Source organism: Microcaecilia unicolor, chromosome 8 (assembly GCF_901765095.1).
Source record: "Microcaecilia unicolor chromosome 8, aMicUni1.1, whole genome shotgun sequence".
Taxonomy (NCBI): Eukaryota; Metazoa; Chordata; class Amphibia; order Gymnophiona; family Siphonopidae; genus Microcaecilia; species Microcaecilia unicolor.
This window is the reverse complement of record NC_044038.1, coordinates 181,369,192-181,387,380: the sequence shown is the minus strand read 5'-3', so window position 1 is coordinate 181,387,380 and position 18,189 is coordinate 181,369,192. Positions and strand designations below refer to the sequence as shown.

Sequence of the window (18,189 nt, the reverse complement as noted above, 5' to 3'; positions counted from 1 at the left end):
GGTAAGAGAGCTCATGCGCATGTTGGAACAAAATTAAAAATGTCAGCACATATCTGCACAATCTTGAAAAAATTGCAAGTGCAAGAAATTTTTGTGAGCCTGATATTATAGGCAGAAAAGCAAGCACTGATGCGTGCTGACACTTGCATTTGTGTTCCAACCTGTGCAAAGAAGCTGCACGTACCGCAAAACCTTTGTGCAGATGCGCCCAGCAGGCTCTCCCCGATTAGCATGCAAATTCTGCAAATGTAAAATCTGCACATACTTGGCTTTCTGCATAGCACAGTATTACAATCACAGTAGAAGCCATGCACTCAGACTTACGTGCAAGCACTACCACATGACTTGCTGCATCAGCCTCTGAGTGACCAAAGATGCTAAGGTAACTATACTTCCACACACTGGACAGCCAAATACCCAGAACTGCAGTGATACAGCTCAGAGCATGTCCTAGTGCTGATGACAAGTTCTGCAGAGTGGAATAAAGGGCTAATGTTACAATAAGCACACTGCACTGTTGCTGTGAATGATCTCAATAGTGGACTTGCTGGGGTGAAGTGAAGCAGGACTGTGGTATGTTGGTAGAGGCAAGGGGAGCGGAAAATAGCAGGGCAGTGTTGAGGGGAACTGACAGAGCTGCTCAGAATACCAGGACATGCTACAGGGCAGTACTGAGACTGGCACAGCTCTGTGTGTGGGTGAACTCAATACTGGGAGTGTGGAGAGAAAGAGAAAACCAAAAGTGAGGTATTGAAAAAAATGAGGAAGTCCAAGCACAATAATGCAGCTTCTTTATTGCTTCCAAAGTAGTTCAATCCTATTGTCAAAGGACTCGACATGGCCGTGTTTTGGATGGTGTGCCTTCGTAGGAGCCTTGACATATAACAGTACAATGAATATAGCAAAGAAGGATGAGACAATACCATTAACATCAAAGTGAACGAAGCAGTGCAATACTAATGTCAAGCAAACTGGCAGGGTAAGATTGAGGTGTATTGCCAGAAAATGTACACTGGGATTATAATACTGCAGCAGAACTGAGATACACTGGTGAAACTTTAAGTGGGACTCACAGCACTGTAACAGTAGAAGTGATGCAAGGCAGGATTGAGGTGCATTGGCAGAGCTGGGGGGGGGGGGGTCACTGTACTGGAATAGTGCTAAGATGGTGGGATACTGGCAGAACTGGGGGTGGGAAGGGGCTCAAAGTACTGCAATAGCAAGTAGGAGTGAGGTGAATTGGCAGAGCTGGAGAGGGGGACTCAAAGTACTAGAATAGTAGAGGTATTACACAGCAGGACTGAAGTGTATTGGCAGGGGGGGGGGAGCTCACAGTACTGAAGTAGCAGGAGGTATTACACAGCAGGTGCACTGGTAGAGCTGGTGGGGGGAGCAGCTCACAGTACTGGAATAGCAGAGGTATTGCATGGCAGGACTGGGGTATATTGGCAGGGCTCTTGCAAAGTCTAGTACAGAAATAGTAGGGGTGGAGGAGAGATGTTGCAGGCTTTGTTGCAGATATATTAGTGAACATGTGCAGTTATGTAGGGTGAGGCTGCAATGGTGCTGTGAGTCCCTCCTCTTTGAGGGTTAAAGGTTGAGTTTGCAAAATATTTTGCAAGATCCAGTCTTTAAAAGGGAACCAACTATTTTTGAACTTGACATTCACTCAAACGTTTTTCACTTCCTTCCTCTTAACAGTGATTTTCTCTCAGCGCTTCTCACTTGGAGATTAAGTGATCCATCTCTGCTCCAAGTCTAATACTGCAGGAAACATTTCCAGATTTTATCAGGTAACACTGAGGGCTGAAATTACCCTCCCCTTTTGGGAGTAATAATATTTTCACCCATAGGAATAGGGAATGGGAGGCAAGAGGGGCATTTGTAACCCCTCCCCCAATACGATTCTGAGAGAAGAGGACATTTCTCTGGGTAAGTGTACATTATTTTGCTCTGGTGATTTAAAGATTGGGGTTTAAAAGAAGAATTGTAGGTTTATTGACAGTTTGAATTTAAAACAGCAAACTTTATTAACTAGTCTTCATAGCATAAAACCCTTTTCTCCATAGTTTTAAATTTGAACTTTCTGCTATAGCCTACAGTATTAACAGATAGCCTTAGAAGGAGTTTTTTTTTCCTTATATAGTATTTGGCCCTCTCCCAGTGCATCCCAGGATGGACCGGGCAGGGGCGGGGTGCTGCCATTTTGACAGGGGTGGGCCCAGAGGTAGGAGAGAGTGGTCTTTCCTCCTGCCTCTGATGCAGGGTATGATTACACTAGATCACCAGGGCCAGAGTTCAGTGGGGGGGGGGGGGGGGGGGTCAGTGGGCCCACAGGGGGGGGGGGTTGTTAAGGATGGGGGGAGGCTCAGGCTCGGGAGGGTTTGGGGATAAGGGGCTGTGGCATGCTATTGACTTTCCTGTCAGTGCCTGAGTCAATCAACGCTCAGAAACTGACAGGAAAGTTAGCACGAGACCCAAACGACCCACTAGGGCAGGGGTTTTCCATTCACTGGTTTTCTGTGCATTGCACGGAATTGCTAATGAGCTTATTTTAATACAAGCAAGCTTATTAGCATGGGACTTTCGGTCACTGCTTTTGTGCACGTTAAAGCAGTGGCCAAAAGCCTCTGCACATTGGCCACACAATAATGTTTCATTTAGACTGCCTAAAACCAGTGCAAATGAAATGTTGGAAGCCTGGTATGCTTTGAGCATCTCCCTCAAAGTTCTCACTCCTAGGTTCAAGAGAACTCCTCCTCCTTTAAGGATGCATTATGTAAATAAACTATTGAATAACCAAATCACACTTTATACATACATTATCAGCTTTAGGATGGACAGAGTTCCCTATGTAAGTTTAAAGTTACCAAATGCTTTTCCTACTTAGCCGAATCATCATTGTAAATCTAAGGAAACTGCACTGCTGCTATGTATCAGAGCCCTAAGCAACCAAGGGACACATGAACACAGCACCTGAAAGCAACAGTGTCATATGTGCAATTTTTACGAGAAATAAGATAGACATATTTCAGTACTTTGCTGTAAGATCTTCCTGAATTTGTAACCTCTGAAGTGCCATATCTCAACTAAAAAATTAAAATTTGATATATTATTGGTGAATTATAATAAGCACATTACAATTCAGTTCTCATTTTCTCTGTTTCGCATCAAGTGCACATACAATACATTTGCTTTCAGGTGATGCAATGGAATACTGTAGCAGATTGTCATCAGAGCCCTATGCTGGCGTCACATTGATAACATGTAAATCACAAATACAGCCAACACAAACCGATTCCTTATTGAACTACCTGTTAAAGCTCATAAAAATAATTCCCAAATTATTATATTAGAAGGGAAAAGACCTCAGTGACTCTCATGGTTCGAAAATAAGGAGCCCATGGAAGAACCTCACATTCAAACCACCATCATTGGTCCAACCCCCTCTCTGTTTTCAAATATGCTTCAATTTGTGTATACCAATATGTGGCACTTTATATATTCTCATTCATCTGTGAACAATATATCATATTCTCTGTTATTTGTGTACAATATAAATCCCAGTTGCACTTCAATTTGACTTAATTCAGCTTAATTTAAGACATGAACTTATCTTATAAAACTACTGCTTGCTTACCAGTATGTAGACCAAGGCGACAGGTGAGATCTCCCAGTAAAAGAAATCCATGAAACGTGGTTATAGAGTGTAAAGACAGGCTCCTCGTTCAGAAGCTGGAATGAGTTTCTGGACTCGGAGTTCAGACTGCTGTCCTTATTCCAAACTGGGGACTTGCTTGGAGAGCTGGTCAAAAATTGGTAGGAATGTTTATGTAAGCAGTGTTTGTGCAGGAAGCTGCCAAGCCGGTCTGCACACATTCTCCTCAAGATATAGTGGCACCTTGGGTTTTGACTTCGAACTAGGCAACAGATTCACCTGACAGAGTTGATCTGGTCCAGAATTTATCCCACTGCATGCAAGGACCTGAAGTTTTCATCTCCCAATTCTATTCCCTGAGAAAAGCAAGACTGCAGTGGCCAGAACTAGATAAGCCCTAATAGCTGGATTTGGAATCAGTTTGGCAATGAACTGCACTGCAGACACATCACATATCCAGCAACATTTCTGGATGTTAGATTGGGAACAGTAAAAATACAAGAGCCTTAGCTGGCTGCAGCTGGGCGTTTCCCCTCTGCTCCTCAGGGAGGAGCTGTCTGTCTTCCCTTTGCCCAATGGCTTTGTAGGCTCCTGCCTTTCCCTGTCCCTTACCTTGATTAGCCTTGCTTGGGCCAGACCTGAGAGTTGTAGGTTTATTTTTTTACTACGACATTGTTTATTGATATTGTAGCATACCCTTGCTATTGTGTAAGCCACATTGAGCCTGCAACTAGTGGGAAAATGTGGGGTATAAATGTGTTAATTAAATAAATAAATAAATAACATTTGCTCTGCTTCTGGGGTTCTGGGATGGTCAAGTAATACATCTTTATCCATCTGTATCAGCTATATGTTCCCGCTCCAAAAAGTCCTGATCCATGCTTCAGTTGGCTGTGTTCATTGTACTCTGGAATACCTTATTCTCTACCTGATGTACTATCTACTGATGCATCATGCTTAAATTGAGCAGAGATGCCAAGTTATCCAGTTCCAGGCTGGACATTTTGGGACAGCACTGGTTTTGAACTTACAACCCAAAGAAGTGTAGGATTTGTACTGCCTGATCCTGCCCATTGAAATCGGTGTTGCAAGTCTCATAATGTAGAGAAATGCACCGATGGGGTGGTCAGAAATCCAGGACTGTCCCCAAATCTCCAGCCTGGAACTGGGTAACTCGGTATCTCTGCTTGAGAGACTAAATGGACTCCTTTATCATATGGATGAATAAAATGAACTTCTCCATTGTTCTTAGATCAGTGTGTCTTGAACCTGAATTTTCCTGAGGCTAAGGGAAATTAAACTTGCCTTGAATTAGCTCTGTGATATGCACTCTTTTCCCTATGATTGCCCATATCCCAGCCAGATTCCTCCTCACACAATGCAATTCACTTTTTTCAGGAGACCTTGATCCTTTAAGGCTGTGCACAGGCTGCCAGACTGGAATCTCCTCTATAAACCTCTGTCTGCCACAGAGCCTGGACATGTTCCCTGATAGCCAGGAGCTCTTTGCACTATCCAGCTCATTTTCGAAAGAGAAGGGCGCCCATATTCCGACCCAAATCGGGAGATGGGCGCCCTTCTCCCGTGGGCGCCCAAATCGGTATAATCAAAAGCCAATTTTGGGCGCCTCCAATGGCAGTCTGTCGCGTGAACGGACAAAGTTGATGGGGGTGTGTCGGAGGCGTTGTGAAGGTGGGACTGGGGCATGTTTATCAGCCAAGGAGAGATGGGCGCCCTCGGCCGATAATGGAAAAAAGAAGGGCAGCAGAAGCGAGAATTTGGGCCGCTTTTTTTGGACCCTTTTTTTTCACAAACAAGTCCACAAAAAGTGCCCGAACTGCCCAGATGACCACCGGAGGGAATCGGGGATGACCTCCCCTGCCTCCCCCAGTGGTCACTAACCCCCTCCCACCAAAATAAAAGAACTTTAAAAGCTTTTTTTGCCAGCCTGTATGCCAGCCTCAAATGTCATACCCAGCTCCATGACAGCAGTATGCAGGTCCCTGGAGCAGTTGTTAGTGGGTGCAGTGCACTTCAGGCAGGTGAACCCAGGCCCACCCCCCTACCTGTTACACTTGTGGTGGTAAATGGGAGCCCTCCAAACCTCCCCCCCCAAAACACACTGTACCCACATGCAGGTGCCCCCCTTCACCCATAAGTGCTATGGTAATGGTGTAGAGTTGTGGGGAGTGGGATTTGGGGGGGATTTGGGGGGCTCAGCACCCAAGGGAAGGGAGCTATGGACTTGGGAGGTATTTTAATGTTTTGTTTTACTTTTTACAAGTGCCCCTTAGGGTGCCCAGTTGGTGTCCTGGCATGTGAGGGGGAACAGTGCACTACGAATCCTGGCCCCTCCCATGACCAAATACCTTGGATGTGTTCGTTTTTGAGCTGGGCGGCTTCGGTTTCCATTATCGCTGAAAACCGAGGCTGGCCATCTCAAATCTGCCCAAATCCGATGCATTTGCCTGGCACCAACCGTATTATCGAAAGAAAAGATGGACGCCCATCTTTTTCGAAAATATGGTCTGTCCTGCCCCTTCACGTACCCGTCCTCGGAGATAGTCGCCCATGGAGATGGGCATCCACGTTCGATTATGCCCCTCCATGTGTATACATATGACCCACTCATCAACTGGTAGATAATCATACACTTGGCACTCAGAGCCAGCCCTAGCAATAGCAAAGAAGGCAGCCACCTAGGATGGCAGAATCTTAGGGGTGGCAATCTCTCCCACTATTCCCTATCTGTGATCCAGCATAGCTCCCTCCCTGTCCCAACCCCCTGAATCCATTATCTCCCCCTCTCTCTTGACCCACCCCAGTCCTTCCCCTCATGATCTTGCACCTCCCTGTTTCTCTTACTCCCCCCCCCCCCCAGCCTATCTTCAAACTTCTCTAGAAGTTGCTGGCAGAGACAATGATTCACAAACTCTGCCTGTGGCCAGACCCGGAGCCTTCCCTTTGATGTGCCCTATTCTGCTAAAAACTGGAAGTTGCATCAGAGAAGGTGGAACATATCGGAAAAAAGGTTCTGGGGCCAGCTGCAGGCAGCATTTGTGACTTGCTGCCACTACCAGCAGATTCTAGAGTAAAAGATGTTTGATGGTTGACTGGGGGATGGGATGACTTACCAAAATGTAGGTGGGGGAGGGGGAATATAGAGAGAGATGCAAGACAATGGGAGATGGGAGATGCTGGACAGGGACTAAACAAGGGAAGGGAAGAGAAGGGGATTGCGACACAAGTTTGGAAAGAGTGGGGAGATGCTGACTTTGAGGGAGGGAAGGGAAGAGGAGAGAAAGAGGGAGAAAGATGCTGTATTGTTGTGGGGGTAACAGAAAAGCTGCACTACTGCAGGAAGGGGAAGCGGAAAAGTGCACCATTAGTGGAAAGAGAAAGGAGAGAACTACTAGAAACAGAGAGAGAGAGAGAGAGAGAGATGAGATTGGGTGAGAGATGCATGAATCCCAATGGAGGGGGCAGAGAGACCATAAGATGGACCCATAATAAATTTGAAAAAGTCTGCATTCAAAACATATTAATTAAAACAAAATAATGGAGGAGGGCAGGGGTTCATCATGGAGGGGCACAGAGGAAAGAGGAAGTGCACCACAAGGAGCACTAGCAGGGGTGGTGCCTGGATGTCCAACCGTCACCTGAAACTAAACATGGCCAAGACGGAACTTATTGTGTTCCCACCCAAACCCACTTCTCCTCTCCCTTCACTCTCTATCTCAATTGATAACACCTTCATCGTCCCTGTCTCATCTGCCTGCAACCTTGGTGTCATCTTCGACTCCTCCCTCTCCTTCTCTGCGCATATCCAGCAGATAGCCAAGACCTGTCGCTTCTTCCTCTATAACATTAGCAAAATTCGCCCCCTCCTCTCTGAGCACACCACTCGAACTCTCATCCACTCTCTCATTACCTCTCGCCTTGACTACTGCAACCTACTCCTCACCGGCCTCCCACTTAGCCATCTATCCCCCCTTCAGTCCATCCAGAACTCGGCCACACGTCTTATCTTCCGCCTCAACCGATATACTCATATCACCCCTCTCCTCAAGTCACTTCACTGGCTTCCGATCAGATACCGCATACAGTTCAAGCTTCTCCTACTCACCTACAAATGCACTCGATCTGCAGCCATTCCTTACCTCTCTACTCTCATCTCCCCTTATGTCCCCACCCGTAACCTCCGCTCTCTAGACAAATCCCTCCTTTCAGTACCCTTCTCCACCACCGCCAACTCTAGGCTTCGCCCTTTCTGCCTCGCTTCACCCCATGCTTGGAACAAACTCCCTGAGCCCATACGCCGGGCCCCCTCCCTACCCATCTTCAAATCATTGCTCAAAGCCCACCTCTTCAATGTCGCCTTCGGCAACTAATCACTACACTTCTTCTCAGGGAATCTAAACTACCCCAATTTGACATTTCGTCCTTTAGATTGTAAGCTCTTCTGAGCAGGGACTGTCCTTATTTGTTAATTTGTACAGCGCTGTGTAACCCTAGTAGCGCTCTAGAAATGTTAAGTAGTAGTAGTAGTAATTTAGGGTATCAAATACCCTTGGTCAGCCCTAGTGGCACTCAATGCAAAGACATCTGGGGTTAGATGTACTAACACTTTTCTTCCATTATAAGTTTAGTTTATAGTATATGCAAGCACTTATTTGTACCTGAGGCAATGGAGGGTTAAGTGACTTGCCCAGACTCACAAGGAGCTGCAGTGGAAATCAAACATGAGGATCAAAGTCCACTGCACTAACCACTAGGCTACTCCTCCACTAGCAACATTTCATCTAGAATCTCAAATAATAGCAACATTCCATGTAGAATCTCAATAGGGAAATGTGACTTGATATACTGCCTTTCTGTGGTTTTTGCAACTACATTCAAAGTGGTTTACATAGTATATACAGGTCCTTATTTGTACCTGGGGCAATGGAGGGTTAAATGACTTGCCCAGAGTCACAAGGAGCTGCAGTGAGAATGGAACCCAGTTCCAAAAGGATCAAAATCCACTGCACTAACCAACTCCTTCACTAGCAACATTCCACATAGAATCTCAAATAGGAAAAGGGAAACAGGACTTGATATACTGCCTTTCTGTGGTTGTTACAGCTACATTCAAAGCAGTTTACATAGTATTGCCCCAGGTCCTTATTTGTACCTGGGGCAATGGAGGGTTAAGTGACTTGCCCAGAGTCACAAGGAGCTGTAGGGGAAATCAAACCCAGTTCCCCAGGCTCAAAGTCCACTGCACTAACCACTAGGCTACTCCTCAACCAAGCGCTTTTAGAATCAGGACAAGTAAAGTAATGGTAAAAATGCAATGATGTTCCAGGATGATACACAACATAGTTGTGAAAAGAAACCCTCTTGGAAAAATTAAACTGCTGACTCAACGACTGAATGTCATGTTCCCACAACTTTTTTCTTTTCTTCATTCAGATTTTCAGAAGCCATTATGTTTTCTATTTTACCATGGCGTACATACAGCTTTGGAGGATCATTGTTTTGGGGGCATTGATGAACATTGTTTTCCTTGGAATTTATTGCACACTATTTTATGAAGACTTCAACTGTCTACTATCGAGACTGAAGATAAGTATAAGATGTTTATTGACTGAGTTATTTATATATGACGTTCATGTTTTTGTTGGAAGCCGAGAAGTATGAGGAGGAAATCTACATAAGAATTTAAGTGTTGCTATATTGGGTCAGACTGAAGGTCCATCAAGCCCAGTAGCCTGTTTCCCACAGTGGTCAACCCAGTTCACAAGTACCTGGCAAGATCCCCAAAAAGTTCAATACATTTTATGCTGCTTATCCTAGAAATAAGCAGTGGATTTTCCCAAGTCCATTTTAATAATGGCTTATGGACTTTTCTTTTAGGAAATTATCCAAACCTTTTTTAAACCCTGTTAACTGCTTTTACCACATTCTCTGGCAACAAATTCCAGAGTTTAATTACATATTGTTAAGAAATATTTCCTCTGCTTTGTTTTAAATTTACTACTTAGTAGCTTCATTGTGTTCCCTCTAGTCCTAGTATTTTTGGAAAGCGTAGACAAGAAATTCACATCTTCCCGTTCAACTCCACTCATTATTTTATAGACCTCTATCATATCTCCCCTCAGCTGCCTTTTCTCGAAGCTGAAGAGCCCTAGCCGCTTTAGCCGTTCCTCATAGGGAAGTCGTCCCATCCCCTTTATCATTTTTGTTGCCCTTCCCTGCACCTTTTCTAATTCCACTATATCTTTTTTGAGATGCAGCGACCAGAATTGAACACAGTATTTGAGGTGTGGTCGCACCATGGAGCAATACAAAGGCATTATAACATTCTCATTTTTGTTTTGCAATCCTTTCCTAATAATATCTAACATTCTATTTGCTTTCTCAGCCACTGCTGCACACGGAGCAGAGGGTTTCAACGTATCATCAACGAAAACACATAGATCCTTTTCCTGGGCAGTGATTCCTAATATGAAGCCTTGCATCATGTAGCTATATATAGTTTCGGTTCCTCTTTCCCACATGCATCACTTTACACTTGATCACATTAAACGTCGTCTGCTATTTGGATGCCCACCATCCCAATCTTGTAAGGTCTTCTTGCTATTTTTTCACAATCCTCTTGCGACTTAACAACGTTGAACTGTGTTGTCACTAGTTATTCCCATTTCTAGATCATTTATACATATGTTAAAAAGCAGTGGCATGCAGCACAGACCCCTGGGGAACCTCAGTATCTACCTTTCTCCAGTGAGAATACTGACCATTTAACTTTAACTCAATTCTTGTTTTCTATCTTTGAATCCATTTTTAATCCACAATAGGACATTACCTCCTGTCCCATGACTTTCCTGTTTGCTCTGGAGTCTTTCATGGGGTACTTTGTCAAATATCTTTTGAAAATCCAGATACATATCAACTGGTTCGCCTTTATCCACATGTTTATTCACCCCTTCAAAGAAATGTAGTACATTTGTGAGGAAACATTTCCTCTGACTAAATCCATGTTGGCTTTGTCTCATTAATCTATGCTTATATATATGCTCTATAATTTTATTTTTTTATAATAGTCTCTACCATTTTGCTTGGCACCGACGTTAGGCTCACCAGTCTATAATTTCCCAGATCACCTCTGGAACCCTTCTTAATAATTGGCGTTACATTGGCCACCCTCCAATCTTCTGGTACCATGCTTGATTTTAAAGATGAATTACATATTACTAACAATAGATCTGTAAGTTCATTTTTCAATTCTATGAGTACTCTGGGGATACCAACCAGTCCAGGCAAATTGCTACTCTTCAATTTGTCATATTGCCCCATTACATCTTCTAGGATTACAGAGATTTGTTTGTTTCTTTGACTCATCAGCATTGAATACCATTTCTTGTACTGGTATATCTCTCACATCTTCCTCGGTGAAGATGGAAGCAAAGAGTTCATTTAATTTCTCTGCTATGGCCTTGTCTTTCTGAGTGCCCCTTTTACCCCTCAGTCATCTAGCAGTCCAACTGATTCTTTTGACAAAGTCTTGTTTCTAATATACCTAAAAAAATTTTTACTATGTGCTTTTGCTTCCAATGCAATCTTCTTTTCAAGGTTTCTCTTTGCTTTCTTTATCAGTGCTTTGCATTTCATTTGCCATTCCTTATGCCATTTTCTATTATTTTCAGTTGGTTCCTTCTTCCATTTTCTGAAGGATTTTCTTTTAGTTCTAATATTTTCCTTCACCTCAATTTTTAACCATGCCAGCTGTCGTTTGGCCTTCTTTCCTCCTTTTTTTTTAATACAGGGGTCTTCCAGGATGATATTTTTGAACAGCATCCATGCCTGATGTAAATTTTTGACCTTTGTAGCTGCTCCTCTAAGTTATTTTTTGACCGTTTTTCTCCAGAGCTTATCCCAACACCATTACCTCCTGCACCAGATCACGTGCTTTACTAAGGACTAGATCTAGAATTGTTCCCCCTCTTGATGGTTCCTGAACCAGCTGCTCCATAAAGCAGTCCTCAATTTCATCAAGAAATTTTACCTCCCTAGCGTGCCCCAATGTTACTTTTACCCAGTCAATATCGGGGTAATTGAAATCAACCTAAAGCTGTGAATACCAAGATAATGTAAGGGCTTTGGTAGCATTTTTCTATCTCCTTTTTTGTCCATATGCTCTTTTGAAAAATTATTTTTAATGTAATTTAAATTGTTTCAAACTAATTTTGATTATCCAGCTTATTTTCGAAAGAGAATGGCGGCCATCTTCCGACCCAAATTGGGAGATGGCCGCCCTTCTCTTGTGGGCGCCCAAATCGGTATAATCAAAAGCCGATTTTGGGCGCCCCCAACTGCAGTCTGTCGCGGAGACGAACAAAGTTCCCGGGGGCGTGTCGGAAGGGTAGCGAAGGTGGGACGGGGCATGCCAGGGCGTGCTTAAGAGATGGCTGCCCTCGGCCAATAATGGAAAAAAGAAGGGCGGCCGTGGCAAAAATTTGGTCCGCTTTTTTGGACCCTTTTTTTTCATGACCAAGTCCCAAAAAAGTGCCCGAACTGCCCAGATGACCACCGGAGGGAATCGGGGATGACCTCCCCTGACTCCCCCAGTGGTCACCCAGCTCCATCACAACAGTATGCAGGTCCCTGGAGCAGTTTTTAGTGGGTGCAGTGCACTTCAGGCAGGTGGACCCAGGCCCAACCCTCCCCCCACCTGTTATATTTGTGGTGGTAAATGGGAGCCCTCCAACCCCCCCCCAAAACCCACTGTACCCACATCTAGGTGCCCCCCCTTCACCCATAAGTGCTATGGTAATGGTGTAGAGTTGTGGGGAGTGGGTTTTGGGTACGATTTGGGGGGGCTCAGCACCCAAGGTAAGGGAGCTATGCACCTGGGAGGTATTTTAATGTTTTGTTTTTATTCTTAAAAGTGCCCCTTAGGGTGCCCGGTTGGTGTCCTGGCATGTGAGGGGGACCAATGCACTATGAATCCTGGCCCCTCCCACGACCAAATGCCTTGGATGTGTCCGTTTTTGAGATGGCCGCCTTCGGTTTCCATTATCGCCGAAAACCAAGGCTGGCCTTCTCAAATCTGCCCAAATCCTAGGCATTTGGCAGGCCCCAACCATATTATCGAAAGAAAAGATGGCCGAGAAGCCCCTTCTTGTAGCTGTTCCCGGAGATGGCCCCCCTTAGAGATGGGCGTCCCCATTCGATTATTCCCCTCCATGTGTCTCCTGATTGTATTACTAATGAATATAGCGCTCTTATTACATATTTTGTGAAAATTATTGTTTTGGTACTTAAGTCACATTTACTCTATGTTATCATTTTGTAAGATGCTGAAAAGAGAGAACATGCTTTCTCTCCAGATCTCAGTGCTGCTGCTGTTCTTCGGCACAGAGCGGACAGCTGGATACTGTCTTCAGGACTGTGAAATTCATGAGGTATGGGGAAGGAAGATGAAGGTGCTCTGCTATCATATTGGTTTGAGAGAAGTGCCCCATGACCTTCCTGAGATGGCAAGCAACCTGGACCTCTCAGAAAATGACATCACTGTGCTCCACCAGAATGATTTCAGGAACCTGAGTCAACTAGAGGTGCTGAACATCTCTGTGAATCAGATTAGTGCCATTGAAGGTGGAACTTTTGCAAGGCTCAAGGAGCTGCAGCTGCTGAACCTTACTTCCAATAAGCTGGAGGTGCTCTCTAATCACATGCTGGAAGGCCTAGAAAACCTAACTGTCCTGATGCTTGGCCACAACAATATCAGTACAATTCAACCTGCTGCCTTTGAAAGACTGTGGAACTTGAGAGTGCTTCATTTAACTTCAAACAAACTGCATACATTAAATATGCTAAGCTCAGTATTCCAGGTACGATCTTTGGTAGAGCTACATATTGCAGACAATGGTTTACAGAATTTTTCTACTCAACTCATCTTCAATATTTCTAGTGGGCTTTGCGACTTAGATATTTCTAGGAATCCCTTCTTTCTAATAAATGTTACAACAGATGTCTTGCAGAACCTCACTTCCTTGAATTTATCCTTTGCTGGAGAACCTTTTGTCATGGTATGGTTTATATATGACTCTTGCTTCCTAAAAGGATTACGGACTCTATATCTAGGAGGAATGCACATGAAACCACAAGCCACAGCAGATCTTCTCCAAAACCTTTCCTGTTCCTCACTGGAGGAGGTCCACCTGAACCATTTAAATCTGACTGACTCTGACAATCTAATTGAACATCTGTGCTCCTGTCATCCTGAAGTTAAGGTCCTTAATCTGAAAGGAAATGAATTCACAGCCCTGAAGAAAGATGTCTTTAGCAACTGTACAGCTCTACACCAGTTGGATTTATCAATAAACAAATTCAGACTGGTGCCTACTTTTTCTTTTGCAAATCTTGACTCATTGCAGCATTTGTCATTGTCAGGCAACCAGTTAACTGACGTACCAGCAGCTATTTCCAAAGTCACATTTTTAGAAAGTTTGGACCTCAGTTCTAATAACATTATCGAGATACGCTCCCAAGACTTTCAAACTCTGAGCAATCTTAAGAACCTAAATCTTGTTAGTAACTGCATATATAAGATTAACTCTTCATTATATTTCCAAGGCCTTGACAGTTTGCAGGAATTAAAACTGGGAAATAATAAACTCTTAGAGATTTCAGAGCCTTTGTCGCCTAGCTTAAAAGGCTTCAACGTCTAGAACTGAAAATAAATAAATTGAGTACCATCAAGGCAAAAACTTTCCAGTATTTGACTTCTCTGCAGTCCCTTAATCTAGTGGACAACCAGATTGAAACAATAGAGCCTGGGGCCTTTGATGGTCTCATCCATCTACAGTTTCTACTTCTTGGCAGTAACAAAATCACCAGTGTAACATTTCAAGAGAACACCTTCCATGGGCTGAGTTCCTTGCGAGAGCTTCAGCTTTTTGACAATTACATCTCCTACAGATCATCTGAAAAACTTGAGAACCCTCCATTTCTCCTACTGAAGTCCTTGAAAACAATAACTATCAACAGCCAAGGCCACCGAGGGATGCTTAATTTTCCATCAAATTTTCTGGAAGGGTTACTCTCACTGGAGAAAATTCATGCAGGCAACCTGGCTCTCAACAGCTTGGTCTCAAGTGTATTCAGCTATACCACAAAACTGAAAGAACTTGATTTAAGCAACAGTGCTTTAATTTCCATTAACGTAAACCTGCTCCAGCACGTGCCAAATTTGACTGAACTGCATGTGAATAGACTGGGACTGCAATCTCTTGATTTTGTTGTTAATGTAAATCTCCCTCATCTATGTATTCTCAGGGCAGCTGGTAACCAGTTGAACACCATTGATCGTAAGCACCTAGCAGCTATGCCTTCACTTAAATTGTTGGATCTTAGAAACAATCCCTTGACCTGCGATTGTGACAACCAATGGTTCTTGTCCTGGGCACTTAGCAATATAAAAACTCAAGTGATCCATTTCTATAATTACACCTGTGGCTATCCATCAATCTACAAAGGAAAGCAACTATCAACCTTCAACCCATCTTCATGCACAATGCACTATGAATTTATGTTATTTATATCCACTATGACAACAGTCATTGTGTTGATGACTGCTTGCACTTTCTTTCACTTTTGGAGGTGGCAAATGACCTATGCCTACTACCTTTTTTTTGCCTTCTTGTATGATAAAAAGCAAAAAAGAAAACCAGGCCATATGCAGCATAAGTATGATGCTTTTATCTCTTACAATAAGCATGATGAGGACTGGGTGATCAATGACCTTCTCCCAAAACTGGAAGGCAATTACAAGTGGAAGCTGTGTCTTCATCATCGAGATTTTGAGCCGGGGAAGCTCATTATAGACAACATTGTTGAAAACATCTACGCAAGTAGAAAGACCATTTGCATTATCAGTCACCATTATTTGGAGAGTGAATGGTGCTCCAGGGAGATACAGGTAGCCAGCTTTCGTCTCTTTGATGAATATAAAGACGTCCTTGTGTTGATTTTTCTTGAAGAAATACCCAGTTACAGGTTGTCACCATACCACAGAATGAGGAAGCTGGTGAAAAGAAAAACCTACCTCATGTGGCCTCGGGAGAAAGAAGCTGTACCACTGTTTTGGCACAAACTCAATTTGGCTCTGAAAACAAGTGAAAGCAAAGAAGAAGAAAATCCAATCTTGTCAGGGAACGTTCCAGAAGATGATGAATAAAGTTAATGGCCTTTTAACACGCTGTTTTGGAGGTCTCACAAAAGAGGTTCCACAAAGGTATTGCTGCAGAACAAAGACATTCTCTAACTGGGAATTGTGAGAAGTAAAATAAGTAAAATATAAACTGACACATGCATCCAGCTTCTCCTACATAGGTACGCAGCTATGGAATGCACTACCAACTGTTATGAAAAAAATGCACGACCTACTTAACTTTCGGAAATCCTTGAAGACTCACCTCTTTAATAGAATATACCATAACGATCCATCATTTGAACATTAATACACTGCCGCGTTACCTGTTATTCCGATAATGTTATCTATATAAATGATGCTTTTATACACTATGTTTCCCATGTTCTTATGAAATTAATAATTGTATATGCTATTCTGTCGTGGTGACACCATGGCGGAACAATGTAAGCCACATTGAGCCTGCAAACATGTGGGAAAATGTGGAATACAAATGCAATAAATAAATAAATAATGAGAAAAACAGGGTTGGCTCAAGGGATAGCAGTGCCCTGAGCCAATTTGCTTTGGTGGCACTCTCCCATTGCATTGCTTCCAGCACCTCTTCATGCCTTGCCCCTCCCACAGGTTTGGCAACTCCCCCCCCCCCCCAGTCCAGTCTCTTTCCTCTCCTCTGTCCCCCCTCCCTGTGAGTCCAGCACTGCTCTCTCACTCCCCCGCAGTCCTATAAAGTTTATGTCGATTACCAGCGATGGCAGCAGCATGACAAGCTGCCTTCGGCCAGCCCTTGGGTCTTCACTCTGACGTGTGCTGCCCACAGGACCCTGGCGACTGATGTAAACTTTTCAGGACCACAGGGGAGTGAGGAGACCTGTAGGGAGGAGGGAAGAGAGAAGGAGAGAGACTGGACCAGGGAGGTGGGGGTGGGCAAAAAGGCTTAACCAGGTGAGGTCAGAGGCTGGGTATTTTGGTGCACTCTTAATCACTGGCGCCCTGGGCCAGAACCTCACCTGGTCCGAAGGTTAAGCCAGCCCTGGGGAAAAAGATCAGACTCCTACAAATTCATTGGGACAGCAAGAAGCCCCTCTCTTCTCTACAGAATCTAGGCCTCATGAAGATTCTGAAGCATATTCAAAACAGAGTTTTTCCAAGTCTTATGACTCACAGCTTCAGCAATGGTGTCTCCTACTGATTAGAGAACAGAAACTTGTAACAAATATAGCCCAGAATTAAAGATAAGAAAAAAAAAACATTTTTCACTTGATCATGGCACAAAGACAACCCCTAAATGTGAGCTCAAACTGTGTTGAAAATAAATGTGCTTGCAGTCAGAGCTGCTCCATCAGCTCGTTTCCAAGAAAAGCAACTTTAAGGAACTGAAACATGATTGGTCAATAGCAAAGGAAAGCAGAAATTCTTGCAAGAACACTGAACAAAGTATCACTCTACAATCAAATTATTCTAGAAACCAGAAATGCTAATGCATTTTGGGGCTGATGGACCCACCCCCCAAGTCAGACAAGAGCCCTCTTTGCAAGCCCCAAAGATTTCCCATCATTAAATATACTGAAGAAAAGTGCATAACAACTTAGAAAAACTTTTATGCCCAAGGAAAACTTGTTTCTTGCCTTCTTGCAAGGCGTGGCTACTTAAATGCACAGAATGTATGCTTTTTCTGGGGTTTAGTACTAAGGGCTATGTGTTGAGCACATGGAACACGTACAAAAACGTCTCCTCAAAAGTTATATAGGCAAAAAGCAAATGCACAGCCTTTCAGTGGTACAACGAAAGCGGTTTACATATTGCATGCAGATATTTTTTCTGTCCCTAGTGGGCTCACCATCTAAGTTTTTTTTAAATTAATTAATTTATAACACAGTTTATAGACCGCTCTATCCTATATGCTAGGCGGTTTACAAAGATAACATCCATGATAAACTTAAACAAAAACAGTATCTTTCATACAAAAACAATTAATAAAACAAGAAATTAAAACAAACAGCTCCCTAGTCAACTAACATCACCCATCAGCAAAGCAATCCACAGACACCAGGCAACACACAGTGTCAGACCTCTCCAAAACAAAGGTAGACAGTAACGAAATTAGTCAATATTTCTCCTGGGCCTTGTGAAAGGGGCAGTCAGCAATTTTAAGCAGCCTGTCTTGATTTTATTGTATTATAATAAAACTCATTGCTCTCAGCCTTCTATTCTGGAGTCCTTTTAAATAAGCAGGGCTGCTGTCATACTAATACTGCACTGCTTCAGAGCTTTCTATGAAATGACGCTTTGGGAATTATGCATTTTTGTCAAAGTAACAGCCTTCCAAATT

At 43.5% G+C, this 18,189-nt stretch overlaps 2 protein-coding genes across 2 annotated transcripts in view; one reads left to right on the top strand and one right to left on the bottom strand.

Moving 5' to 3' along the window:
* ARHGEF37 (Rho guanine nucleotide exchange factor 37) overlaps nt 1-4,072 on the bottom strand; it is a 36,683-nt gene extending 32,611 nt beyond the window's left edge. Inside the window, 2 exon segments of the mRNA XM_030211809.1 lie at nt 3,641-3,805; nt 3,938-4,072. Coding sequence (XP_030067669.1) covers nt 3,641-3,691 — 51 coding nt within the window. The 5' untranslated portion in view covers nt 3,692-3,805; nt 3,938-4,072.
* LOC115475806 (toll-like receptor 13) lies at nt 1,682-16,757 on the top strand. The gene is given in 4 exon segments (XM_030211808.1): nt 1,682-1,793; nt 9,113-9,265; nt 12,999-14,335; nt 14,338-16,757. Coding segments are annotated over 2 exon segments (2,883 nt in total). The 5' UTR covers nt 1,682-1,793; nt 9,113-9,265; nt 12,999; the 3' UTR covers nt 15,885-16,757.
* The last annotated feature ends 1,432 nt before the right edge of the window (nt 16,758-18,189 follow it).